This window comes from Crotalus tigris, unplaced genomic scaffold (genome assembly GCF_016545835.1).
Source record: "Crotalus tigris isolate CLP2741 ecotype Arizona unplaced genomic scaffold, ASM1654583v1 scf7180000019267.1258330, whole genome shotgun sequence".
In the NCBI taxonomy this organism is placed as follows: Eukaryota; Metazoa; Chordata; class Lepidosauria; order Squamata; family Viperidae; genus Crotalus; species Crotalus tigris.
The window spans coordinates 310,030-337,430 of NW_024097462.1; the positions used below are offsets into that span (position 1 = coordinate 310,030).

General features: G+C 39.3%; 1 protein-coding gene and 1 long non-coding RNA gene across 2 annotated transcripts; one reads left to right on the forward strand and one right to left on the reverse strand.

Moving 5' to 3' along the window:
- Positions 1-2,846: 2,846 nt before the first annotated feature.
- Positions 2,847-19,431, forward strand: LOC120316164. The gene is made up of 4 exons (XR_005558875.1): positions 2,847-3,132; positions 3,914-4,092; positions 14,117-14,188; positions 19,300-19,431. It is a non-coding gene; the product is annotated as an uncharacterized LOC120316164 (long non-coding RNA).
- On the reverse strand, positions 5,772-26,932 carry LOC120316163 (7-dehydrocholesterol reductase-like). Its single transcript, XM_039361441.1, has 8 exons — positions 26,792-26,932; positions 19,930-20,033; positions 19,334-19,556; positions 18,507-18,594; positions 16,550-16,763; positions 13,758-13,962; positions 9,419-9,550; positions 5,772-6,398 (listed from the first exon to the last, which is right to left on the reverse strand). Exons 2-8 carry the CDS (start codon positions 20,025-20,027, stop codon positions 5,934-5,936), a joined length of 1,425 nt encoding a protein of 474 aa, XP_039217375.1. The 5' UTR covers positions 20,028-20,033; positions 26,792-26,932; the 3' UTR covers positions 5,772-5,933.
- Positions 26,933-27,401: the final 469 nt, after the last annotated feature.

The following is a 27,401-nucleotide window of genomic DNA, read 5'->3' on the forward strand; positions in this document are numbered from 1 at the left end:
GCCAGAAACACACCCTCGGACGGCCCCCTCAAAAGAGAAAAGGAGGAGCTCCAGTCACGCCCACTTGGAACCGGGACTCTGAACCAGGCCCCTTGCGGCCTGGAGGTGGCTTGCAGTCGGTGGCAGAGCGACAGCCCTTCTCCCCACCCCTCTTTCAGTGGAATCATTTTGAGAGCTTCAGATAAATGTTGCCGAGGATTAAAATTGCAGTGTAATACCCAGCTTACCTCAGAGCTGGAAGGAAATTGGCAACTGTAATGAACCCTTTTTTAAAATAGCAATAAAAAGGAAGGAAGGGCTTAAATGGCCCCCTGAGAACTTGTGGCTAAAGCCAAAGAGTCCTCTTCTCTGACTGAAAGAATAATCCTTGACTTACAACAGTTCATTTAGTGACCATTCAAAGTTACAATAGCACTCGAAAAAGTGACTTAGGACCATTTTTCACACTTACGGCCTTTGCAGTATCCCCCATGGTCACGTGATCAAAATTCATATGCTTGATAATTAGTTCATACTTATGATCGGTTGCTCTGTCCCAAGGTCATGTGATGACCTGTGACCTTCTGGACCAGCAAAATTAATGGGGAAGCCAGATTCACTTAACAACTGGGTTGCTAACTTATCAACTGTGATGATTCACTTAACAAATGTGGCAAGAACGGTCGTAAAACAGAGCAAAACTTGCTTAACAAATGTCTCACTTAAAACAGAAATTTTGAGCTCATTTGTGGTCAGAAGTCGAGGACTCAAAGGTCATTGAGCTGAAAGGGATATTCATAATTTTGAGACATTGAGAGAAGGGTGCAGTTTTATATTCCTTATGTGCTATATAGCCTGATGGTATTTATTTGGGATCCCAATGAAGAACGTGGGTTTGCTGTTTAGGCTTGCAAAGTGCTGTATGCTGTTTTGATGCAAAATAAGATGCCATCGTCACTCTAAGGAAATCTAACTGTCCTACTAGGTCAGATAGGGTAGGCACACTCCTAATTAATTTCCTTAAATATTGCCATCTGATGGAAGCCCCTAGCCTATGAAACTCTCTCCCCCCCCCCTAGGTTTGGCAGGCCTCTCCCCTCCTAGCCTTCCATAAGGCTTTGAAGACCCAGCTTTCCTCCCAAATGCTGGGAGATAATCTGAACTTTAGAAGTTTGATTTGGTGCCAGGTTTTTGTTCTTTTTAATATTTTAAAGTTCTAATCAGTTTGATTTTTTAAAATTTTATTGAGATTTTATTTATTTTTATGGTCTTTGGGAACTGGCTAGGGTTAATTCAAAGATGGGTGGTATTTTAAATAAATGAATCATCTAACGTTTACATTATAACACTTCCCCTAACTCCACATCAGAAGTATTGATATTTCCAACAACAAAGTTAAGCTCTAGATCTTGGAACCCAGGTTGACTACCCAAAGCAGTTTTTAATTTTTCAAAAGCTTTTTCATGCTCAGGAGAGTAATAAACTTTTCTGACTGTACTTTCTTTAGCTGATAAGGACCTGAGAACAGTTTTGCTTTTTATAAGACACCAGATTCATCAGAGAAGGAAAGGCAGTTATGGAGTTGATATCAGTTTGAGATTCATTTCACTGGGATCACTGTTGAATTACTACTAATATTGAGTAGAGATGTATTTAATCCTTGCTGTGCTTACTCTTTCCTGAGTTGAAGGGAAGAGCAGGCAGCTGGAATTTGCCCAACAAGAGTAGTATCTTGGTCAACCAACTGAATAAGTATGCAGTTCACCTAGTCATGATCTTATCCATTAAGTACAAATAAGTACTTAAGTGCAATGGTTTGAAACTTATCGCTGGAAAGTGGCGTACATTGGAACATAAATGTATCATCTGGCTCCAACCTCTTCTTCGCACTGATAGTTTGCCAAATGTAGTTTCTTGTTCCAAGTCCTAACAATTCTGTCTTCTTCTAGGACTGCACAAATCTGCTGGGACAGGGCATGCTTCTTTATGTTATGTAGCTGTATACCGCCATGCATTCTGAAGTACCTCTTGTTGATTGAATTCAAAGTGCTGCATAGCATTTCAAGTATTAAACATATATGCGGAATCTGTCTCACTGTTCAGTTTACTTATAACATATAATTTGGGTATATTTAACTATGGCTTATTGAAGTGGCCTGGTTTGAGCAAATCTTAAAGTATAGCAGGTAGCTTAATGAATGGCACTATGCCTAGTACAAACAAGCTTAACAACATAGTTTAGCCTATACATGAACCAGATTACTGAAGAGACTGTAATTTTTGATTTTTTTCAGTGGTTATCTAAAAGCACAAACGTTTTGAAAGGAAATCACAATTACATTTACACTTCAGGATATTAATAAAAACTGAATACTTCAACTTATTTAGTTCACACAACAGAATAAGCCAGGGATGAGCAACTTCAGGTAGCTTGATGGCTGCCCTTTCAAAGTGGATTTGTCACTTTTTTAAAAAACTTCATTTTCTTTTTATTCCTTTTTGTTATTTTATTTTGGGAAATGACAGCAAAATTCCATGTGAAAAGAAACTGCAATGCTTCTCTTGCTCAACAGAGAGCGCTATTACATTAAGTCTCTCTGTTTCTCTCCTGATATGCCAGATGCTGGAATGTTTTTAATCGATTCCAAAAGAAAAAAAAGGGCAACCTATATTTTTTAGCACAGAAGCTTGTAGCAGTGAAAAAAGACAATCGACTCCCCTCCCCACTGTGGACTAGCCTTTCTAGCTTTTAGAATTGCTATTTTAAAAGCCATTCAATGCAATCTTTCTGAAAGTTTTTTTCTAGCGTAGTGCACTATGGGCAGGCAGCCTTTCTGTTTCGTTCTATTGGTGTTAGCTGAGCAAAGCGTTCACTAATGCTGGTGGAGCAAATTGGATCTGTCTGCTTAAAGAGACCACACTTTTCTTTGCAAAACAAAGCAAAGGTTTCCATTGCTTGAATCCCACTTTCCAAGCCAGTGTTTCCACGATGACACTACAGAGTCACAAATTGCTTTGTTGCTAGGCTGCATGGATCGCTGAGTTTGTGGCTGCATTCAGAAAAAGATGGCTACTTGTGGGATTGTGCCATGTGGCTCAGCAACAGAGCAGCCTGTCATCCCCTCCCCACTGAATTCTAGAGATCTTTGAAAGGTAAAGTAAGCAATTGACTAAGATGGGGAGGATCATGTGGGGTGGCAATGCGGGCACAATGCCGGGTGGGGGGCATGGTGGGGCAGAAAGGGGGTGAATGGGGCGGGCCCACAACAGACTCTCTGCAGTCGGGCTAAGAGTGCATGACCGTGGGGGCACTGTAGCAGTCTTAACTTTGAAACTGGGTCATAAGTACCTTTTAGGACATATGTTGTAAGTTCAAATGGTTGATAAGTGATTGAGGACTGTCTTTATTAGTGACTATGCACCTTTTGTTTGAATTTAATATAAATTCTGTTCACTGTCATCTATAACTAGGAGAGTGGCATTCAGCATAAAAACATAGCATTATATGCCTAGTGCAGTTAGCTACTGTGAGACTTTGATTCCTGATAGACAAGGAATTACCAAGTTCCAAGGAAAAGGATTTAGCTTTTGGATATCAAGCCAGTCGCTGTTTAGGGGCAATTGATGTAGAAAGCATACAATACCATTCTGGACTTGTGCAATCTAAGGTAACCCAGATGCATAATGGTTATATTTATTTCTTCATATTAATGGTGAAAGCTACCCCAAGTCACTTGACAGTGAGATGGGCGCCATATAAATTTAGTAAATAAAATTTGACGCAATGCAACAATTTAATGCAGTTCCTATGTTCTCTCCCCATCCTGTTTTACTGGGTCCCTGCAGGCCTTGGGCCAGCTTCCCACCCCACTGAGTCCCAAACCCTTCCACCCCATCACCATCACACCACATTTACTTATTTTTTTTTCCATAGATCTTCTTTGGGAAACAGCTGTGCAGCTTCCCTACACAGAGGGTGCATGGCGCCATCTGGAAAGCAGGCATCATTTTGGGAATGGCCATAATGAACTGTGGCCTGGTTGATGATGATGCCTGGTTCTGGAGTATCTGTCCTCCTTTTCTGACCTCCTGAGCTCTGGAGATCTTAGAAAGGTAAATGTGTAATTGTGATGGATGGGTGGGAAGGAGGCCCAAGCAGATATGGGGATCCCAAGGGATGTGGAACATAGCATGGGGTATCTCAGAGAGACCCAAGACCAAATGGGCTTGTGCCTGCAGTAGGCCTCCAGCATCTGTCCCACCCGAAGTACCCCATACTCCACTTAAAGACCTGTGTGTTCATTTATTAATTGCATAAGTTTGAGCAGGGATTGGGGGAAGGTTGTTAGGTGAAATGGTTAATTTAATGGCCATCTTGGCTTCTGACCATAATGGGCAGGCTTCATTATAGTCACAACTCAAGGACTGCCTGTATAAAACCTATCAACCAATATATTTTAAATTGTTTGAATACTTTGTTAAGCCATCTACTTGAGTGGGCAGCTATTTTAAATCTACTAAATCATCATCATCTATAATTCTTTGAGTATGTATATGCATGTCTAACAGGAAGCACTCTGCTTTACTTTTAAACCAGCCAGCAGAATCTAGCTTTTGTAATAAACCTTGAGAAATGAAGTTTTCATTTTGGTAAACATACTTCAGCAATGTTGCAGTTTTGTACACATGGTTAAGCGATTGATTGATTGATAGAGACATGGATTTTTTAAATCTTGACATACTGTCTTTTTAAACATACCATGCTGGTCAAACAAAAGTCATCTGACATATTGAAATCCCTATAAACAAGGCAGACATGAATCTGCACAAATGCAATGGATAGTAATGTCCAAGATCATTATTTTAGCCCATCATTCTTACCCTTACGATTTTATCACAATTAATCAAAGAACTTATTCAGACCTTTTAAGAACATAAGCAGTACCCTTCTGTCTAGTCCAGGGGTAGGCAACCTTGGCTCTTCAAGATTGCCTACCCCTGGTTTAGTCCAATGGTCTGTTTTCAACTGTAAACAAAACCACTAGCTTCTTGGCAGATGGTTTTCACAGGCCAAGCTGATAGGTAGCACCACATGTAGCAATTCCAAAGTTTAATTATCCATTGTGTAAAGAAATATTTTCCTTTATCTGTCTTGATGCTACCAGAACTCAGTTTTCATTGGGTTCTAGTATTATGGGATGGAGTAAATAGCTGCTGCTCCTTACTTTATTGCCATCATGCATAATTGTGCACGCACAGGGAAGCTATTCTAGTCCCTTATTAGTTTAGTTGCCCTCTGCTGAACCTTTTCTAGCTCCACTGTAATGAGGTGCAGTGACCAGAACTGTACAAAATATTCCAGAGGGTTGCATCATTGATTTATAAAAGGGCATTATGAGATTGGCATCTCTGTTTTCGATACCATGACTTATTCTCCCTAACATGCTATTGGCCTATTTTACATTGGATGCACACTGTGTTAAAACTTTCATTGAACTGTTTGTCACTACTCAAAAATCTTGTCAGTTTACCCAGTCATCATTTTCAAAATGGAAATATATGGATTTAGAGGGTATTGAAGACTCCAGAAATTTCAATGCAAGTTCAATAATTGGAGAATCATCACATGGCAATATAAATAACTTTCTGGTCAGTTATAGATCACAATTTCCCTTTAGCTAGAATAGTAAAACTGAAATATGAATTACTGCAAGGTTTCTTTTGGGTTTGGGGCAGGGAGGAGGCAAAATAAATCAGTATAAAAAGAAACTTTAAAAACAACAACACAGAAATAACTTTTAAAAGTTTTTATAATGTGCATTTTATTTTATGTTAAATATGTTATTTTTAACATATTAAGAAGCAAATCATGCACCATTATATGTGCCAAAAATACTGCTGATAAATGTACCAAAACTTTTTTTTGCAAAATATTTTAAGTCTAAAATAAACATTTAGAAAATCCCTGGAATGAGTCGGTATGGTACTGCATCAGTATATCTTTTCCAGTCTTTGCCATACTTGTGGGAACATCGATGTTCATCTCTAATGCAGCGGTGGACCAGGAGAATAGTCATAAAAATTATGTAGAAATAAGGAAGAATATGATTAAAACCACAACACAGGCAGTATGCCAGGGAGCCCATCAAGTCTCCAGTATAATTAAAATGGCGGGCCATACCCCAGAATCCTGAAATCAACAATTTACTGTAGTGTTTAGTTCCATCGGCTGATGTGTAGGCACATTCAATATATTTGGGTTTCTTGCCCCATATTTTACAGTTGCCATCAGTGCGACGGAAGAGATCTTTCTGATGATTGGTCATTCTGAAAATATAGTAGCCCACCAAACCCAGTAGAAGAATTCCAACTACATAACTCGTAGTAAGCTGGACAGGATGATAGACCAAGTACAACCCCTGAGATAAAAAAGAGAATGAAAAAAAATTGGTAACATATTGTCAGATTTAGTCAGCACTCTTTTATTTTCCTTTACATTATCTGGGTTCTCGCTTGATTAAGTCCTATCGCCTCAGTGCCAACTCTTAACACATAGACTTTCTCCACAATATTTATCCTCATCCACAAAGCAATTCAAAATGTTAATTTTAACCTTTAGAGCCCTATGTGTCTTCGGAACCCTAAAGGACCCTTATCCCTCCATCCAAGCTGTATCATCTACCGGTAATAAGTATCTTTTCCAGGATCTCTGACGAAAGGAAATGAAGTGAGGTTCTATAAAGGGGAGGGTTCCCCCCCCAACCCATGGTGGCACTCCATTTATAGAATTTCTGCCCCAAAGAGGCTCAACTGACAGCCACAATTTCATCCTTTCAGTGTTAGGTGAAGACCATTTTATTTTCCCAGGATTTTAACTGGCTTTTCAGTACTAGACTTTTAGTTTATATGATGTTTTTATTTTGTATTTTGGTATTATCATACTGTGTTTTTGGGTTATATTTTTGTGTGTTTTATTGTAAACTGTCCAGAGAGTTTTGGCTATTTTAATGAAAAAAAAAAGTACAGTTGCAATAATAAACAGACAGATAGAGCAAAACCTCCATTCACAGCCAGAACAAGGCCTCTGATTATTCCCCTCCCCTGGCTTTGGTCTCACAGCTGCTAAAGAACCCAAAGCTTAGGAGAGCAAATTTCATCCCTGTCCTTAACTGTGCTTCACTAACACACACAAGTCTTTATGCTCATTCACAACCAAATGAGATCACTAGCAACATGTCTGCCTAAATCCAGGACTGAAGATGGAGGACTGGAAAATTGGACTGGCATCAGATTAACAGATCCCCTTCCTCTGAAATGGCTAACACAGAGCCTCCATAATTTTCCTGCCATAATTCCCCTGGCCCTTCATGACTGCAGTACAACTAGCACTTGACTTACAACCACAGTTGGGCCCAGAATTTGTAAGATTTTGCAATAGTTAAGCTAGATGCTCACTTGATCAGTTTGCTTAGCAACAACAATCCCAGCTCTCCCAATTGTGGTTTTAAGGGACCGTTTGGGTCATTAACCCTAAAGAGGGTGTAGGCAACTCCTTTTCATGTGTGGACGGGAACTCCTGTGCTGAGCTAGAGAAACGAAGCTCAGATACCAAAGATTTGAGCTTTGTTTCTCCGGCCCACTGCAGGACTTCTTCTCCCATCTGTGTGCAGAAGGGAGCTGCTGCACTGGGCGGGAGAAAGGAAACTTGGACCTTTGAGATCCAAGCTTCCTTTCTTGGGCCACTCGGTGGTTCCCTTCCCCTCTGGGTGCTCAATCTTCAGGAATCTTCAGGATCTTCTTTTCTCTGGCTTGTCACAGAAACATCAGATTCACTAGCTTACTGGCTAAAGAGCTAGCAAACACCGTGTTTCTGAAGGCAAGTAAGGCTGGAAAGAAGCCGGAGCTTTGGCGTGGAAGCTTCTTTTTTCCAGATCATAAGTAACTTTTCCCGAGTCTGTTCTAACTTTGAACTGTCATTAAGTGACAGTTGAGAACTATTTATTTATTTAGATTTCACATTTCTAAACCGCTCAAAAACTACCTGTGTGTACATCCACATCTCTGCATAATTTTCCCTATGACTATGAAATCCTTTTCAACTCCTGTTATTGTATCCCAACTTCCAGCTATGAAACCAAAGTCCCGAAGGTGCTTTTTCAAAAGGCAACTGGACTTTCTTTGTTTTTTTCTTGAAGACGTTTCGTTTCTCAACCAAGAAGCTTCTTTAGTTCTGAAGAAACTTCTTGGATGAGAAGCGAAACGTCTTCAAGGAAAAACAAAGAAAGTCCAGTTGCCTTTTGAAAAAGCACCTTTGGGATAACCATTACCTGGATGACTGAGCATCTCCTTAGACATATGAAACCTAAGCCACTCTTGCTAGCCTGTGAACTTCCCCCACATTCACAACTATCATGTTGATCCTTTCCCACACCTATTTGGAACGCCATCCGACTGACCCATTATTCAACTTCAGGGCAGTTTTATTCTCTATTTCAAGGGGGCCTGCCTACTATTCTTCCCTATCTCTCATCCAAACTTGGATCATACCTCTGTAATAACAAAATGCACCTTCTAATCACCAGTGATCACAGGTGACTTTACCGCAACCGTTAATCTTTATCAGCCACGGCAATCCTGACCTGACAACTCTATTATAGCCATTGCTTACTTTATCTGCCAGCCTATCAGGTTCAGAATTGTGCCAAGTGCCTTTCTTCCCATCAATACTACAAGTGGTCCATAAAATTGGATCAATCACATCCACTTATGGCCCACTTTATGACCACAATGTACAGGCTCCATTATGGTGGTAAGGCAAGGACTACTTGAACCACTTCCATCTTCAATTCCAATCTGTTTTGCTCTCTTCAGTATCTTTCTCTATTTCTTATCAACTTTCAACCCACTCTTTTCTCACCATCTCTACTCTCAGCTGTCTTCCTAAACAACCTCACATTATCATCACATTTTTGTATATTTTCTATTTTTCCCCCACTTCATCCTAGTTTCACCAGTCTGTGGTCTCTTCATCCAAATTCTTTGAGTCTCTGTCTCTCTCCCCTTTTCTCTCTCTCTCTTTTCTTCAGCTCTGGTTGATCTCTGAAAGTCTGTGTTTCACTTTTTTAACTCTGGCATATGGCTATCAGGCACTGGCTTACACCCACCACACAAAACATCAGCTTCCAGTGGTTTTCCCAGCTAACCTCCAACTGCCACATAATAGCAACCATCACACTAGGAGTTGCCCATTACCTCCCCAAAATAATACTGCCAGGGCAGTTTACTCCCTGCAGCAGTAGGCCCAAACATTCAGAAAAATAAAATCCTTAAACGTGAACAGCCATCATGATACCCAAGGTGCTTTCTTAAAGGGGGAAACATTCTATTGTTTCTAGAAGCAGCTGAATGCAAACAAGAGTAAATGCATCTGATGAAATACCTGCAGAGTATAGAGATAGGGAAGCCAAACACAGTCTCCCCAGGCCAGATACCATCCAAAGTGATCGTGAGCAATATCCATTGTTTTTAAATACCAAGTTTCATTCCAAAAAAAGTCCAGAACATACAGACCCTGAAAAATATACACATTATTATTACACTTATAAAAAAAATAGGGATGTGAATAAATGCTATCTTTGAGAGAGAGAGAAGCTCAAATTGATCTACATATAAAATGCAAGTCATGGTTTTTGGGATTACATTTACACAGGATTAATGATTAAAATTCTAAATTAATGATTCTATCAGCACTTTCATAGAACCCTATAATTGAAGAACATGATACTCCAGTGTCCTCTTTATCGCAAAAGTACTTTTTCCAAAAAGCAACTGGACTTTCTTGGTTTTTTTCTTTGAAAATGTTCCATTTCTTATGCAAGAAGCTTCTTCAGTTTTAATTGTCTGGAGGGGAATGGAAGGATTTATATTCTTTGCAGCCAGCTAGTCATTAGCACTCTCAGGGTTGGTTGTTAACTCTCCGAGAGTAGTTGAGACCACTTGGGGGTTTATCTATATCAGCGGTTCTCAACCTATGGGTTGCAACCCCATTTGGGGTCGATCGACCATTTCTCGGGGGTCGCCAAACAAGGCGATCCGCCATTTTCCCCCCTCGGGGGGGCGCCGCCGCTCATGCGCACCGCGCATGGGGGCGCCGCCGCGCATGGGGGGCGCCGCGCATGCACGGCACGTTTGTGTGACGGGGGTCGCCTTCACACAAACGTTGAGAAGCACTGATCTATATCCTCAGAATCACTTGAATCTTGTCCTGATGAGTGTCATGCCTGCACGGAGAGTGGAGAGGAGGAGGGAACAACGCAATCAGGCGCAATCAGGCTCAACTACTCGGGAGGACAGCACCCCACCCCATTCCACAAGGCACACCTGGAGACTGAGACTTAAGGAGACGCTGTGGGGAGGGGCATTTGTCAGGAACAAACACTGATTTTTTTTTTGAGTTTTATGTGCTGTTGCTGATCTTGGAAACAACTTTCTGATCTTTTGTTCTGTGTTATGATTTCTGCTTGGAAACCCTGAAACTCTGACCATTGGACTGGCTCACAAACTTGATTTGGTGTTCAAAGGCCTTGGATTGAATTTTGGCTTCCCTTCTGAAACTGCTCAGGCAAGCTTGTATTTCCACAGACTCATTAGATTTTGAATATATGTTTCTTTCCTTGTTATCTATGTGGCCTTGAGTAAATTACTCTTCTAATCTACTGAAGAGTTAAAAACGTGTGAAACTACTTGCAGCCAGAGGCTGCTGAAGGTGTGTGTGTGTGTGTTACTTTATTCTGGGGCTTCCCAGAAACGTGGGAGCATTTGGGGAAAATTTGGAGCTGCTTGTTCTCCTGTATTGGGTCATGTATTTGTGAAGTGGTTGTTTTGTTTTCACAATATGCAGATCTGCACGTCTTGCTGCATTCCACTGTGGTGGCACAGTGATTAGAATACAGTATTGCAGGCTAATTCTGCTGACTGCCAGCTGGCAGCAGTTCAATTCTCACTTTCCATCCTTTCGAGGTCAGTAAAATGAGGATCCAGATTGTTGGGAGCAATATGCTGACTCTGTAAAGCACTGTAAAGTGGTATATAAGTTTAAGTGCTATTGCTAGATACCACGTTGTTCAGTTTGCATCTGGATGTTTTATCCTTGGAGTGGATAAGCTTCTACCTTAATGTATTCCTGGGTTTAAAGCAGAGGTCCCCAACCTTTTGGGCACCAGGGACCAATTTCATGGAAGACATTTTTTCCATGGACCAGAGGGGGAAGTTTCAGGATGATTCATTATATTTATTCTAAGTTTTCTAAATAAACAAATAATACACTTTATTTCTATTATTATTACATTGTATTAGATTACATCAGTGACTTTCTGCTTCTAAGAAAATGGGAATGAAACGAGACAATCCTAAGCTCAGCCTTCCAGCCAAACAAACCAAAGACCGAGCATGTTGAGGAAGTGCCGAGAAAACCATTCAAAGAGAGAGAGAGAGAGAGAGAGTGGAAAGGAGGGAGGGAGGGAGAGAGGGGGGGCATTGCGCAAGCCCAGCAGCCTTGGAAACAGTGCAGATGAGAGAGGGATTCCCTTGGAGACACAGCTTCTCCCCTCCCCCCTCCCCGATTGCAAGCTGGCTTGCAAACTTGAGAACTGCATGAAGAAAAGAGCATAGACACAGACACAGACACCAAATTAAACCACGAAAAGCAGGCAGGAAATTGCCAAAACATGAGGCACCTGGAGCACCCTCAAAACAAAAGCAAAAAACTCAGCAGTCTTAGAAAAGGTGCAAACGAGACAGAAATTCCCTTGAAGATGCAATGCTTAAAATGAAAGATAGCTTTTCCTTGTCCCTATTTGCACCCTGAGAAAAAATCCTCACAAACACATATGGGGGGTCCCCCCTCCAAGGAGGTTTTGTATTGATGTGTTTGCTGAAGGCTTCCACTTCCATTTTCTGAATTTTAATCTTGAATCAAGTATCATCCACAGTGAGTAGGTAGAATTAGATATCCAATGCAAGCATCTGATTCCATCTACTCAAGGGTATAGGTATGAAGATTAAAACACAGGAAGTGGAATCCTTCACCAAACACATAAACACTGTGGACAGAAACATTAATTTCACACAGGAAGAAGTTAAGGAAAATACTGTAGCTTTCCTGCATTGTGCAAATACATATCAAATCTCAACACAAATACACAGAAAACCTATACAAACCTATTTACATTTTGATTCTCCCCACCCACTGGACCACAAACTGGAAATAATCAGGACCCTATACCACCAGGCTGAAGGTATGTATGCCTACCAGCAAAGAGCGGGGGGGGGGGAGGGCGAGGAACAAAAATATATCAAGGCAGTCCTTAGAACTTGTGTTTATCCTAATCATCAAATCCATGAAAAGATCCAGTAGGGACCTTCTTCAAAATGAACAAAGAAGAGAACAACAAATGGAGCAATGTGATCATTCCATACGTTGCAGGAATAACTGAAAAATTCAAGAGGATTTTCAACCAACACAACATAGCTGCACAATTTAAACCCAGGAATACATTAAGGCAAAAGCTTGTCCACCCCAAGGACAAAGCACCCAGACCCAAACTGGGCAATGTGTATGTAGTACAATGCAGCAAGACATGTGCAGACTGGTACATTGAAGAAACAAAGTAACCTCTTCACAAACATATGACACAACACATGAAAACCAACTCATCAGGACAGGATTCATCAGTCTATGTGCATCTGAAATTAAAGGGTCAGATTTTTGAAGACAGCAAAGTTCATATTCCAGACAGAGAGGACCACCGGTTTGAAAGAAGGGTCAAAGAAGTCATCTATGTTAAAACTGAACAGCCTTATCAGAGAGGGAGGAATACCATACTACTTGTCTCCTGTCTACAATACAGTTGTTTCAGCAGTCCCAAAAATGTTCCACACCCATTTGCACTCTTATTCAAGTGACTGTGAGATAAACCAACAAGGGGCCTCAACTACTCTCAGAGGGCTAACAACCAACCCTGAAAGTGTGAATGACCAAATGACTGCAAAGAACATAAATCCTTCCATTGTCCTCAATTAGAACTGAAGAAGCTTCTTGGATGAGAAGCAAAATGTTTTCAAATAAAAACCAAGAAAGTCCAGTTGCCTTTTGGAAAAGCATGATTTTGGGACAACCATGACCTGGATGGATGAGAATCACCATAGACAATGTTCTCTTTAATTTTAACTTTTTATTGTAAGTTAGTGCTTAATTATTACTACACTGTCAGAGAAACATTCCAATATACCTTCCAATATAATGAGTTATGTTGAGATTTTCTATGTTTTCCTCATGGTATGAGTGGAAAAAAAATCATTCCAAAAACACAGATTTACCTACCTCACTCTGAAATCTTATGCAAGAATATTGTTTTGTGAACACTCGCATGAGATTTTGCTATTCTCATATGAGAACCTATGAGATTTTGAAGTTGAAATCACAGCATAATGAGATATTTCACAATTCCAATAATTTTGAGGTCATTATTTTGTGAAGAATAGCTTGTAAACAGTGGTACTGATATAAAGAAGAATTTTGTGGAACTACAGTCATCCTGAAAGAGTTACTGATTAAATTGCAGCCAGATGTAAAAGTGGTGTGTGCATGTAGTTCATACATGTCTATATTTTTGTGTGTACATACACACACACAAACATATGATGTATCACCTGAGGAAATTAATTGGGAGAAATTGCTATTGATAGCATTTAACATTAATCCACATGTTAATGTTTACCTGTAGGACATTGAGAAGTAGCATAGAATTAGTGACTTGTCCATACAATTCCTGTTGTTTTGCAGCATAGGATAAATTAATCAAAGTCCATCCTACAATTCCAGGTCGGCCATTAAAAAACAATTTGAAATCAAACCACTTTCCCAAGCGTGGATTAAATTCAATTCCCATCATGAAGTTATAGAAGAAATTGTCAGTGAATTTGCTAAAATAGAATATTAAAGAGTATTAAAAACAAAAGTTTCTTACACATTAATTTAAAAACCAAATGAAATTGCAAGAACACTCACAAACAAAATGGACATCATTTCTGATTAGTCTGATGACATTAATTACAATGTTATTTATTTTCATTTCAGACATTTATAATCTGTTCAGTGTAATGGGGAGAAGGAATAACGCTTGAGGAACAAGAGGAGACCAATACAATGGTGAGATAAACAAAATCTGAATCTGGGGCAGAAATATAATTTGAGAAAACATCTGTGATTTAACTCTCCCTAGTTCTCTTCAGGATAAAAGCAGGGAGGGAGTAGACCAGGGGTCTTCAAACCTGGCCCTTTTATGACTTGTGGACATCAACTCCCAGAATTCCTGGGAGCACACTGGCTGAGGAATTCTGGAAGTTAAAGTCCACAAGTCATAAAAGGCCAAGTTTGAAGACCCCTGGGTAGAATATTCAGACTTGCAAGGTTCTGTTACTACAGCCTTATAATAAAAGTCATATTAGCATTCATAACTTCCAGATAAGAGCTGACATTCATTACCAAAAGAATCTTCAACTGACTCCAAAAGGTGGATAATATCAGTATTGACCTGGCTCCGGGGTGAATGCAGGTAGTCTTTGATTTACAAGTAAAAGTATGACAAAGCCCCTGCAAAGTACAGGTTCAAAGCTCCGATGGCTGCCCCCCGGTCACATGACCGCATTTCAGGTGCTTGGTGATGGTGCAGTGGTTAGAATGCAGTACTGCAAGCTAATTACCCCAGGAGTTCGATGCTGAGCAGCTCAAGGTTGACTCAGGCTTCCAGCCTTCCGAAGTCCGTAAAATGAGGACCCAGATTGATGGGGGCAATTTGTTGACTCTGCACACCGCTTAGAGAGGGCCGCAAAGCACAGTGAAGTGGTATATAAGCCTAAGTGCTATTACTATTGGTAACCGGCCTGCATGTATGGCTGTTTACAGCATCCTGTAGTCATATGGCTACAATTTATGGTGTTTTTACTCATTTTCAGCAAAAATGCCCCATAGTGAATGTTTGCTTAATGAGCGCAGTAATAATTTTATGACTGCGGCACTTGATTAATGACCACTGCAAAAAATGTTATAAAATTGGATTGGTCACATGGGTGACCCACTTTATGACCATCGTGGCTTCTGACTGTTATGGGCAGGTTCTGGAACGATTGTAAGTTGAGAACTATCTATGAAGACTTTACAGAATTTAACAGCTGGACAGGTAGATGCTGAGAAGCACTCCCTCAAGTATTAGTCCTAATATTTTTACTGGAACTCTAATGATAAAGTGTAGGTAACCATAGCTATTCTTTCAGTACCAGTGTTATATTGTCTCTGAATAGTATCTCAAGGAATGGCCTACAACTGTAATTTCTGAGTCTTCTTTAATGGCAGACCTGTTTATGATGTGATGGTAATCTAAATGGGAGGTTATCAGAGGATAAGTCCAGCCCATTCCTATCCAGAAAGTTGGAGCTTTCAGGATTAGATAGACACAGCTAGATAAATGCATTGTGCTGTTGTTGTGACAGAGATAGAGGTGAATCCAGGTATATACTACGGGTGTATACCTGCTCTTTCAGGGGCAGTATATAACTGCCCAGGGTGGGGAAACCTATTTAATTTCTGGCTTCACAAAATATCAATTCATAAAGTCACTACTTTGTTAGGATTCCACTTCAAGATACTGAATTTCATCAGGGCTATTATAGTATCTAGACCAATATCTGCAGTCTTACCTGATTCTGAGAATGAAGAAATGTAGTTTCTGTCAACAGTATACTAATAGCACCTAATTTTAGTCCTCTAATGACCTAGTTAGCAATTTTATATAGATGGTAAACAACAAAGGTGCCTCTAAGACTGAATACAAACACCATAATGCTGTTCTCTGGAGCTGATTGAGGAGATAGAGAAAATCTAATTAAGAAGATCTAGATAATCCATTCAGAATGACAGCATACCAATGGTATGCCAAGATAACTAGAATTTGTACCAACAAAATTATACTTCTCCAGAGCACATCGTCTGTCAGAACAAACAAGTTTCAATGTCAAAACCAGAATGGTATCAAAGTGGAATGGGTGCACATAATTCATATCCTTCGAGAATGCATGAAGCTGAAAAGTCATCACCTTCTCAAGAAGAGGATACTGGAAATAAGACAATAGTTCCAGGCATATCTTCTTTAAGAGTGACTGAATTACTGTTTCTTTCAAGACACTTGAAGGGGACATTTCTGATATAAAAACATGGTTACCCTATTAGACCCCCCCCCATTAGAAGACCTTAATGCTCAAGACAGGCAGGCAGAATCTGTATATGATAAGCTGAGCACATACAAATGATTTTCCAACATCATCAGATCTTAGGAATTGAAATGACACGCTTAGAAATTTATGATCTTCAGTAGCAAGTAAAAGTACAATAGCAAGAAAGGCAGAGAAATAGCTTCTAGATTAATTAGCTTTACTGATCAGAAAAAAAAATTCAGTCCTCATCAAATTATCATCACATTTATAGTAATATAAATCATAAATAATATCAACATACCAGTCCTTTGCATTAGAAGGGAAGAAGTAGGCTTTTAACCAAACAAATATGGATGTTAAATAGCCCAGAATATTTGCACACCACAAGATTGGAATCCAGTTGTCAAAAATGATGGTGGGCGAGAACCACTGGAAGTAGTAAACATTTGCAAACCAGAGGGCATGCGTTATAAGCCAGGCTTGTAGTCCGTTAATCTCATATTTGAGTACTACACCTAAAAGGAAACAGAGGATGACGATGATTTAGAGGCTGTCCAATTCCAAAAGAACTCTGGATGGCAGAAAACAGAAACAGAAAACAATAGGCTTTCTGGGGAAGGCATGATGAGCTAAAAACAACTGCGGCAAAGACCGAGGAACCAGTGAGTAGATTGATTCTTTCGAACCTCTCTGAACAAGGAGAGTACAGGAGATCAACCACATGTGCTCCAGACAGTAGCTCCTTACGGGGAGACCAAAGGACAACTGTCCCCTCTGAGTTTGGGTGCTGGGAAACGAAGGGATCAATCATCAAGTTCTTAACCATGGCGGAGCCTTTTAAAGGACATACTCGCTAACCATGCTTCTATTCACTTTTTAAAATTGCCTAGTTAATTATCTTAAGGGCGTTATTGGTCTTTGGAATGACAAGTTTGAAAAGCCATCTGATGAGTCTATGTTTATGAAGAAAAAAATTAATTATAAATTTAAGAACTTAAAAGAATTTTAAATCAGTGATAAAGAGCTAAATAAAATTTTATGTAATAAAAAAAATGAATCACATTTTTTTGTTTCATGCAAAAAGTCTATAAAGGGTTTCCAGTTAGCAATAAATGTAGATATTGTCTACATTTATTTGCCATCTCAGCAAATCCCATCATCTCCACTAACCATTCTACCATAGAATAGTGCCAAATTTTTCTATCTTTCTGTATAAAATAATCTTGTTTCAGTTGATATATAATTTTCATGACTTTTTCCAGCTGTATGTCCATCAATTCCCAAAGAAAAACCTCTTTATAGGAAGAAGTGAGCAATTCTCTGCTTAATTATCAGCAGTTTTATTCTTGTGTACAGTCTCAGTAATACTCGTAGGAATAGATTTACAGTTTATACCACTTCACAGTGTTTTACTTCCCTCTCTAAGCGGTTTAGAGAGTCAGCATATTGGCCCCAGTAATCTGGATCCTCATTTTATCAACCTTGGAAGGATGGAAGGCTGAGTCAACCTTGAGCTGGTCAAGACTGAACTGCTGGCAGTTGGCAGAATTAGCCTGCAATACTTCATTCTAACCACTGTGCCGCCACAGTTCATGACTTCTTGTTGGAGGCAGGGGGAGAGGACTCATCCCTCCAGAGTAAACCTGGACATTTATGGCCACCAGGCCACATTTGGCCCATTGGCTGTCCCTGTCCAGCTTGCATGAGATCAATTGGAAATTAGAAATCAAATGTAAATAAGTGTTTACCACCCATACAATAAAACTGCATTGCTTTTATTTTGAAGCTAACAGCTCTTTTTTCCAATTTATATATGTGCCATGAGTGCATGTTTACACCCGTTCATAGTCCTATTGGTCTGGCCCTCCACAAGAGTCCCAGTTTCTCATGTGACCTCTTGGAAAACCTAATTGCTCAGCCCTGCCCCAGAGGGTTTGAAGAAGATAGACACAAGTTACAAGCAATGAATGTGGTTGTGTGTGATTATATATCAGCAAGGTCCAAAGCATTTCAAAACAGAGAAAAGCAACATTACATATCTCCAAGTGTAACAGGCAGCAAGAAAAAAAATGTTATTTTTAAGACAAAAGGACTTCTAGGAGCAACTGAGGGTGAGAGGGAAATGTAGGCCAACATATGGTAGGGATCAGTGATTGTATCATTTAATTAGAAACATGCTGAATAAGCCGATAATTGTTTGCAGGCATGCATTTTTTTCCTCCATTTTTAATTACTTGATATAATAAAAATGATCTTACCAGCAGGTGAAATGGCACCTTCTTGTACTCCTCCTCGAAAACCAGGAATAAATTTATGACAAAAGTCAGGAATCATAAACAAAAATCCCTGTAACGGAATGGACGTATAAGCCAATATCTTTACAAGTGAATTAAAGTTGCACAATGGTACATTTGAAGGAGGATAAATTATGGATTGACCATATAATTATTTTTTCATAACTGACATTTACTCATATCCCAACCTCTCATAATAGTGTAGCTGTTTAAAAATGTAGCTGAAATAGAAATATGGAACTGTGAATATTTTAGTAAAACTCATTTGGGGACATAGAAATTGTAGAAAATATTTAATTACTAGCTGCCAATACCATGATCAAATGTTCATATAGAAATAATGTAGAAATAGCAACTAAAAATGGAAGGTGAGCCTGTGTTAGTTTATTTCAAATCACCATCTAGCTCTGGGTGAGGAACCTATTGCCCTGCAAATATGGTTGAAATAACAACCCCTGGCATAGCCCATAAGCCTAGCTAATGGCAATGGGTTTTGGAAGCTCAGTTTCATAACTTCCGGAAGACCACAAGTCTCTCATTTTTTCTGTCAGTCATAATCTTTTGGAAGTGTTGGAAACATAAAAGAGAGCAAGACAAAAAAAATGTCTCAAAGAAACCAGGAATATTAGTTGTTAGTATTATTCCCAGCAACACCCAAACACAATATTGCTAGTAACTTATATTGTCACATTTTCACATGTAGGGCTCCAATTTTAGAATGCAGTTTTAAAAACAATCTTACTTTTGATCCAAATAGCTGGATTCCAACAGAGAAGCTTCAAGATACATACCTGGAATATTACCCAAGAAAAATAAAGGATTAGAATTTTCCAAGAGAAAGAGGGTGTCTTCTCCCAGATATCTAAGAGGTGAACTTTTCCCGTAAGCAACTGGATGGCTGGTTCACTCAAAGAGCAATGGTACTGATCACATGACATTACAAAATAGTAGACCATAAAGGGACAAGAGAAGAGTAGAAAGATGACACTTATCAAAGAAAACCAATCAGCCTTCCTGAAAAAGACACATAGAGATTGTTACTCCCCCTCCGAAAAAAGAAACCTTAAAACCCTACTGTCAATGATTGACTCTGAACAGAATTATGATTTGTACAATTTTAGTGTGTTGTTGCCCTTAACACTTACAGTATTTGCTGAAATGAGCCAGTTTCATGAACTACTCTGGATGTGTGTCAACAGAAAACCAGCATATAAATATTTCAAAGAAGTAAATTTAAATACTCTATGACATCCCTTTGGATGTTAAACAAATGCCCCTAAAATTCAGCAGTAGCTGCCTATTTTACAGAACCAGCCCATACAGTTCTTTATAAGCACTTTATAAGCACATTTCCCAGCTATAGTCACCACATGGCAGATTTTCTTACCATGCTCTACCCCAATCTCCATGAGAGGCTCTATTTTGATTTATAGCATTTTGACTTTTTCCTCCTTCAAAAAATTGAGTATCTTTATGAGATGCCATTGGAAGCTGCAGAAGAAAAGGTTACAAAAATATATGATAAGATTCTTGAATATAAAAAGAACCTTTCTTTTGTGAAATGTCATGTCCTATTATGAAATATACAACTCTACTTGATTTTTTTCATAATTAATTCTGCTTTTAACAACTTTTAGGAAAAATAAGGCAAGGTTCATGTGGCATAGCTTAAGTATGGGAGGAAAAAAACCTCAGCTTTTGACTAAACTTTTCTTGCTTATTGACTATTTTTGATACAATTAAGGCTAAAACGGATGATAGTTATAAAATGTGTATTAGAAATAAATATATATGTATTTGCATAATGTTTGCATTAATTATATGTAGAACTGTAACTGTTTATTACTGAAGGCATATAATATACTTTATACATTATTTTTATTTTTTCCTGTTGTGTTTTTCCACTTATTTTTAAACACTTCTTATGTAGTTTTCTGATAATGTATCTATCTTTGTGTTTTGTTCCTTTCTTTCCTGTTGCTGTTTTAAAAGTAATAAAATATATAAAAATATATTAGTAGACAGCTCACAAGCAAAACCAAAACTTGGCAAACAAAAATGGTCTTCAATTTATTGTGTAACATGGTATATCCTAAAGATGTACTTGCAGAGCCATCAAGGCCATGTTCTTATCTACCCACATCCCTTGGCTAACAAAGGGAATTCATCAAACTTGTAGATGACACTAAGCGGCAAGAATAGCCAACACCCCAGAAGACAAGCTCAGGATCCAAAAAGAACTTGACAGACTTGAACAATGGGCCCTATCCAACAACATTAAATTTAATGTGGAGAAAAGCAAGGTTTTACACCCAGGCAGGAAAAACCAAAGGTACAAGTACAGGTTAGCAAAACCTGGCTCAAAAACAGTAACTGTGAGAGGGACCTTGGAGTCCTAGTAGACGATCACTTAAACTGAACTAGCAGTGTGTGGCAGCAGCCAAAAAAATCTAATACAACCCTTGGTTGTATAAACAGAGGCACAGAATCAAAATCATGTGAAGTATTAGGTTCGCTTTATAAAGCTTTAGTAAGACCACAGCTGGAATACTGCATCCAGTTTGGGTCACCACATTACAAAACAGATTTTGAGACTTTGGAAAAAGTGCAAAGACGAGCAACTAAGATGATTAAGCGCCTGGAGACAAAAACATATGCAGAACGGTTGCAGGAATTGGATATGGCCAGTCTAGAGAAAAGAAGGACTAGGGGTGATACGATAGCAGTATTCCAGTATTTCAGGGACTGCTACAAATGATAAGGCAAATGTTCCTCAAGGGAAAAGGAGCAAATGCAGCTGACTTCATCTGACTTTTCTAATTATGGGTCAGGTTTACTAATCAACTGTGCCCCAAATATGAAATGACCTTGGCTCAGCTGGTCCCTCATGGAGAGTATTGTTAAAGCAAAGCTTTACTACAAAAGTTGCCATTTATAACAAGTACATGGCTTTACATGTTATATACATTCATTGATGAAATAATGTTAATGCAAAAATAATGGACATTTGGATTTAATGAATATCTTGCTTCTCCTGAATGGTCCATTACATAGAGGTTTTACTATATTATGAACTTTGGAAATTGGTATAATTTCAGCATAATTATTTTCTAATTTTTTTACAATGCAAATGCTGCTCAGATCTGCATTTAAACTGCCCAGAGGTTGCTGGGAAGAGCTACAGTCTGTGAGTTAAGAAGGAGGAGGGTGGAGGAGGAAAGTAGCTGAGCCCCTGCTGATTGGACCTCCATTGCATTTAAACTGCCCAGAGGTTGCTGGGAAGAGCTACAATCTGTGATTTAAGAAGGAGGAGGGTGGAGGAGGAAAGTAGTATAACTAAAAATCAAAAGCAGCAGCTGCTACAACATTCAGGGCAAGTGCATCTGAGATTCCTTTCATCTCAGAATGTCTGGCTTAGTTCAGTGTAACACTTGGCTTGCAGCTGTATTTCGCAGTACTCTTTTCAAACTTGGAAACTGTCCTATTTGGCCCTGCAGCGCCATGGCAGCCACACCCTCTGCCCACACCCCTCAGCATCATCTGCACGCTATGGGAGTGCGAGGGTGGAGTCTTGTCCCTGTTGCCCAGCTATGTATTTGGCTGTGCTGCTCCATGTGGGCTGTGCCCGGGGGCAACTCTCCTCCAGGGGGGCTGCTGGTGAGGAGGGGGAGGGGGGCTGGGGCGATGGTGTGCGTGCCCACAGAGAAGGCTCCGAGTGCTGCCTCTGGCACACGTGCCATAGGTTCACCACAACTCATCTAGGGTCTGTAATCTGTGCTCTTCAGACAGAAATTAGGTGTCCAGTTCAGCCCTTCTACTCTATTCAGCATCTGTGCTATCAACCCCCTCTATTACAAAGATCCTGCAGGAGAAGGGCAGTGTGGACAACCGTGGGATCTGGCAGAGTGAGACCTGTGAACCATAAACACAAAGCTTTCGCTGTGTTCCTGCATAACAGATACAGTGCCCTTGTTGTCTTTAATAAGGACATTAAGGAGACAGGTCAAGGTAGTTGTAATGATGATAACTCAAATAAGTAGAGGATCGTGGTCCGAAATGAAGAACTTGTTTTTGACAGGGAGAAGTGCGAATCAGGAATTACACATCAGTCATGCAAGAAGAACAAGGCATCTAAAAAGAGAAGCCACCTTCTGGTTGGTGATGCAATTATAAGGGATGTAAATTTAGGAAAAGACATAGAGGTTTCAAAAGAGGTCAGGTGTCTTCCAAGTGCTACTGCCAGTAGGGACAAGAAGCATATTTTTAAAATAGTCAAGAATGCAGGCGAGGACTGTGATGTGGATGCTATTGTACATCTTGGCAGTAACGATCTGTCCCAAAAAGATGTACTCTCTGTGCAGAATGATTTCCAGAGCTTGGGGTAGGAACTTAGCAGGATAGGCTGTAGGCTTACTTTTTCAGAAGTTTTACCAGTGTATAAGGAGCAAAATGAAAAAGGCCAGCATATAGCAGAATTCAATATGTGGCTAAAGGAGTGGTGTAAAGGGGAAGGCTTTGGTTATATTAGTCACAATGTCTGTAGCTGATCCAATGAAAAAATGTACAAAAGAGGTGGTTTGCATCTATCAAAGAAAGGGACTGAGTTACTTGGCAATAAATTCACAGATTTTCTGGAGGAATATTTAAACTAAACAATGGGGACAGTGAGCTAATTGATACAGACATCCCTGTCCCTGTTATCAGTGTATGTAACATAGATGTGTGTGTGTGGACAAAAATATCAACCTTGCTGTCAAGCAAAATCAAGCTTTTAATAACGAGTGCCACACAAAGTGCACTAACCAAACAGTTGGTAAGAAAATAAGGGAACTCAGGCACCACACAGGTTTATGTAGAAAGTAAACAGGATCAGTTATAAAGGACTCAAATGTCTATACACCAATGCACAGAGTATGAACAGTAAACAGGGTGAACTAGAAATTCAGGTAAATGAGGGCAGATATGATATTGTTGCCATTACAGAAACTTGGTGGGATGAATATTTCTCTATATAAGAAATAACTATATCTCTACAGAAATAGAGCACAACAATGATGAAAACAGTCTTGAATGCATTTGGCTTAATTTAAAAGGGGGAAAAATGACATTGCCATAGGTATATACTATAGGCCACTCAACCAAACAGAGGAACTAGATCAGTGGTTCTCAACCTTTTTAATGCCGCGACCCCCAACCGGTCGTAAGTCGAGGACTATTCAACTGGTCGTAAGTTGAGGACTACTCAACTGGTGCAGCACCATTTGCAGAATGGGACTTTTGGCGGGCTCAGCAGGGCAGAGACAGCCTGGACAATTCCTATTGGCTTTTGAAAGCCAATAGAATTAGGCTCTATTCAAGAGAGTCTATTCTATTGGCTTTCAAAAGCCAATAGAATAAAAGGGAGTAGCACAGCTAAGGAAAAGGGAAAAAAAGGCAGACTGCGTTGTTTGGTGACCCCCCATGAAATGGTCATTCGACCCCAAATGGGGTCCCGACCCACAGGTTGAGAACCACTGAACTAGATGAACTTTTTGCTAGTCAGTTAACTAAGATATGTAGGAAGCACATCACAATAGTAATGGGGGACTTTAATTATCGTGACATTAACTGGGAGACAAATTCTGCACCAAGTGGAAGATCAAATAGATAAACCTAGCAATAACTTTGTCTCCCAAAAAGAGACAAAGAAGGGAACTAGAGGATCAGCCATATTGGATCTAATCCTCACTAACAGAGATGAAATGATAGGAGGTGTTGAAGCCATAAGAACCTTGGGGGGGAAGTGATTATGCAATATTGGAATTCAACATTAGGGAAGCACAAGCAATAGAACAATCAAACTAGAGTCTTGGATTTAAGACATTTAGAGAGAGCTTGGGAAGGATTCCATGGATGAGAATCCTCAAAGGGAAAACAACTCTAGAAGCTTGGGAAATTTTGAAAAGTGAGATAAAATCCAAGTCTAGCACAATACCAACAAAGAAGAAAAATAAGAGCTCTCAAAAGAAACCAGCATGGCTGCATAAAGAACTCTCTGATAAATTGAAAGATAAAAAGGACAAGTATAAAAAGTGGGAAGAGGGGCATATAACTAAGAATATCAGAAAATAGCCCAAGCCTGCAAAGATGAAGTGAGGAAAGCTAAGACTCAAAATGAACTAAGGCTTACGACCAAAGTCAAAAATAACAAAAAAACCTTATTTCAACATGTAAAAAACAAGGAAAAGGTTAAGGAAATGATTGGTCCATTAGTGGGAGAAAGTGGCAAGAAGGTGACAAGCAACAGGGAGAAAGCAGAACTGTTAAACTCGTTTTTTGCATCTGTTGAAAAAAACAGTCCAACCTATCAAAAACAGTACCATAAAAAACCATAGAAACATACATTAAGGTAGGCAAGAAAATAGTAAGTGAGCACCTGTCTAGCCTAGACGAGTTCAAATTACCAGGACCCGATGGATTACACCCCAAGGTTCTGAAGGAACTGGCAGAACCACTGAACTATATTTTTCAAAGATCCTGGAGCACTGAGGAACTACCAGAGCATTGGAAAAGAGCTGATGTAGTTCCCATCTTCAAAAAAGAGAAAAAAATGGATCCAGGAAACTACAGACCTATCAGCCTGACCTCAATACCTGGGAAGATTCTGGAAAAGATAATCAAACAACGAATTGAAATAAACAAAGTTATTAATAAAAGCCAACGTGGGATTGTCAAAAACAGATCATGCCAGACAAATCTTATTGTATTCTTTGACCAAGTGACAAAATTAGTGGACCAGAGGAATGCTGTGGATATAATTTACTTGGACTTCAGTAAGGCATTTGATAAAGTAGATCACAATCTACTACTTGATAAGATAGAAAATGTGGGTTAGACAGCATCACCACCAGATGGATTTGTAGCTGGCTGACCGGCCATACTCAGCATGTGGTCCTCAATGGAATTGCAGCTACATGGAAGGAAGTGTTTAGTGCGGTGCCCCAGGGCTAGGCCCAGTGCTCTTCAACATCTTCATCAACAATTTGGACGAGGGGATAGATGGGTAACTCATCAAATTTGCAGATGATACCAAGCTGGCAGGAATAGCCAACATTCCAAAAGATAGGCTTAAGTTACAGGAGGATCTGGACAAACTTGAACATTGGGCTCTATCTAACAAAATGAAATTCAGTGGTGAAAAAAGTAAGGTTCTACATTTAGGGAAGAAAAACCAAATGTACAGGTATAGTATAGATGGTACCTTGCTCAATAGTAGTAACTGTGAGAGGAATCTTGGAGTCCTAGTGGACAATCACTTAAATATGAGCCAGCAGTGTGCTGTAGCTGCCGAAAAAGCCAACACAGTGCTAGGCTGCATTAACAGAGGGATAGGGGGAGGGGTGACATGATAGCAGTATTCCAATATCTCTGGGCTGCCACAAAGAAGAGGGAGTCAAGCTATTCTCCAAAGTGCCTGAAGGCATGACATGAAGCAACAGATGGAAACTAAGGAGAGAAGCAACCTAGAACTAAGGAGAAACTTCCTGATAGTTAGAACAATTAACCAGTGGAACAACCTGCCTCCAGAAGTGGTGAATGCTCCAACACTGAAAGTTTTTAAGAAACTGGACAGCCATTTGTCTGAAATGATATAGGGTTTCCTGCCTGAGCAGAGGGTTGGACTAGATGACCTCCAAGGTTCCTTCCAACTTTTTATTGTTGTTGTTATTATTATTATTATTTCATGAAAGTATTCTAAAGTGCGAAAAATACAATAACACAAGGTGCTTTATGTGAGTCTGCCTTTGAGGTGATTTGGGATACTCTTAGGCAACACTAACTATATGGCACAAAATCAATCTTTCTACCAGATTACATTTTGTTCCAAAGGAGTAAATTAGCTGTGTTGTTAATCAGTTATTATCTAAGCTAATGTATAGCTTATTCCTTTCAATGTAACACAATAAAAATGTTTCATCCGGGAATGCAAAACAAAGAAAACAAATCTTCAAGCATTAAGAGGAATTCAGAATGGTCTTTGTAAACATAAGAATTATATAATGTTAATTTTAAAAGAGAAATATATTCTACAGATATAAATATTTCTTTCTTATATGCTAATGTTCCAAAGCCTGCTGCCAGCTTGCTCCTATCCGACAAATGCAGCATACAAAACAATATATGCAATGGCTTCCCAACCAGTTTACTTTATTATTATTTATTAATTCAATATGAAGCAGTCCACTTAGAATTCTGTTAATTTTCCTTACCTGTGCCTTTATTCTTCAGCTTCAGATAAAGAAATAACTCCTTCGTTTAATCTCATTGAGTGAAAGAAAGAATACTAACATCAAATTCCCAGATCCCCTTTTTTTAACCTTTCCTTCTTTTAACTCCACCCATTAAATGCATATGGTAATCACTATCCAATCACTTGCTCCAACTTTTCAGCATCATCTCATGCTCCCTTACTGGATTGGTGCAGTTGCCTCAAACCAGCTAAGCTGATTTCAGTAGCCATGGCAACAGCCACCCAGTGAACATTATGAAAAAGGAGACTTCACTGAACTTTCACTAATCCTTGATCAAGCAGAATGTATTTAAAAATGAAATTAAAAGAAAAATTATTTGCTTTGTGTGGCTTCCTCACATTTTTTATTTCATATAAACCTCTGTTCTATATATTTATCCAAACATTTTGCTGCTTCTGAAGTTCCACAGTGGATAGAAGTTTTGGAGTAATTATAGTTTAATAAAATTAGTATCAGCTACTTATATGATTGCTTAAATGTTCTGTTTTGAAAATATAATAGAAGATCACTAAAAATGTTAGATTAGGTTCATATGATCCTAAAGTCTAATTTCAACTACCCACAATAA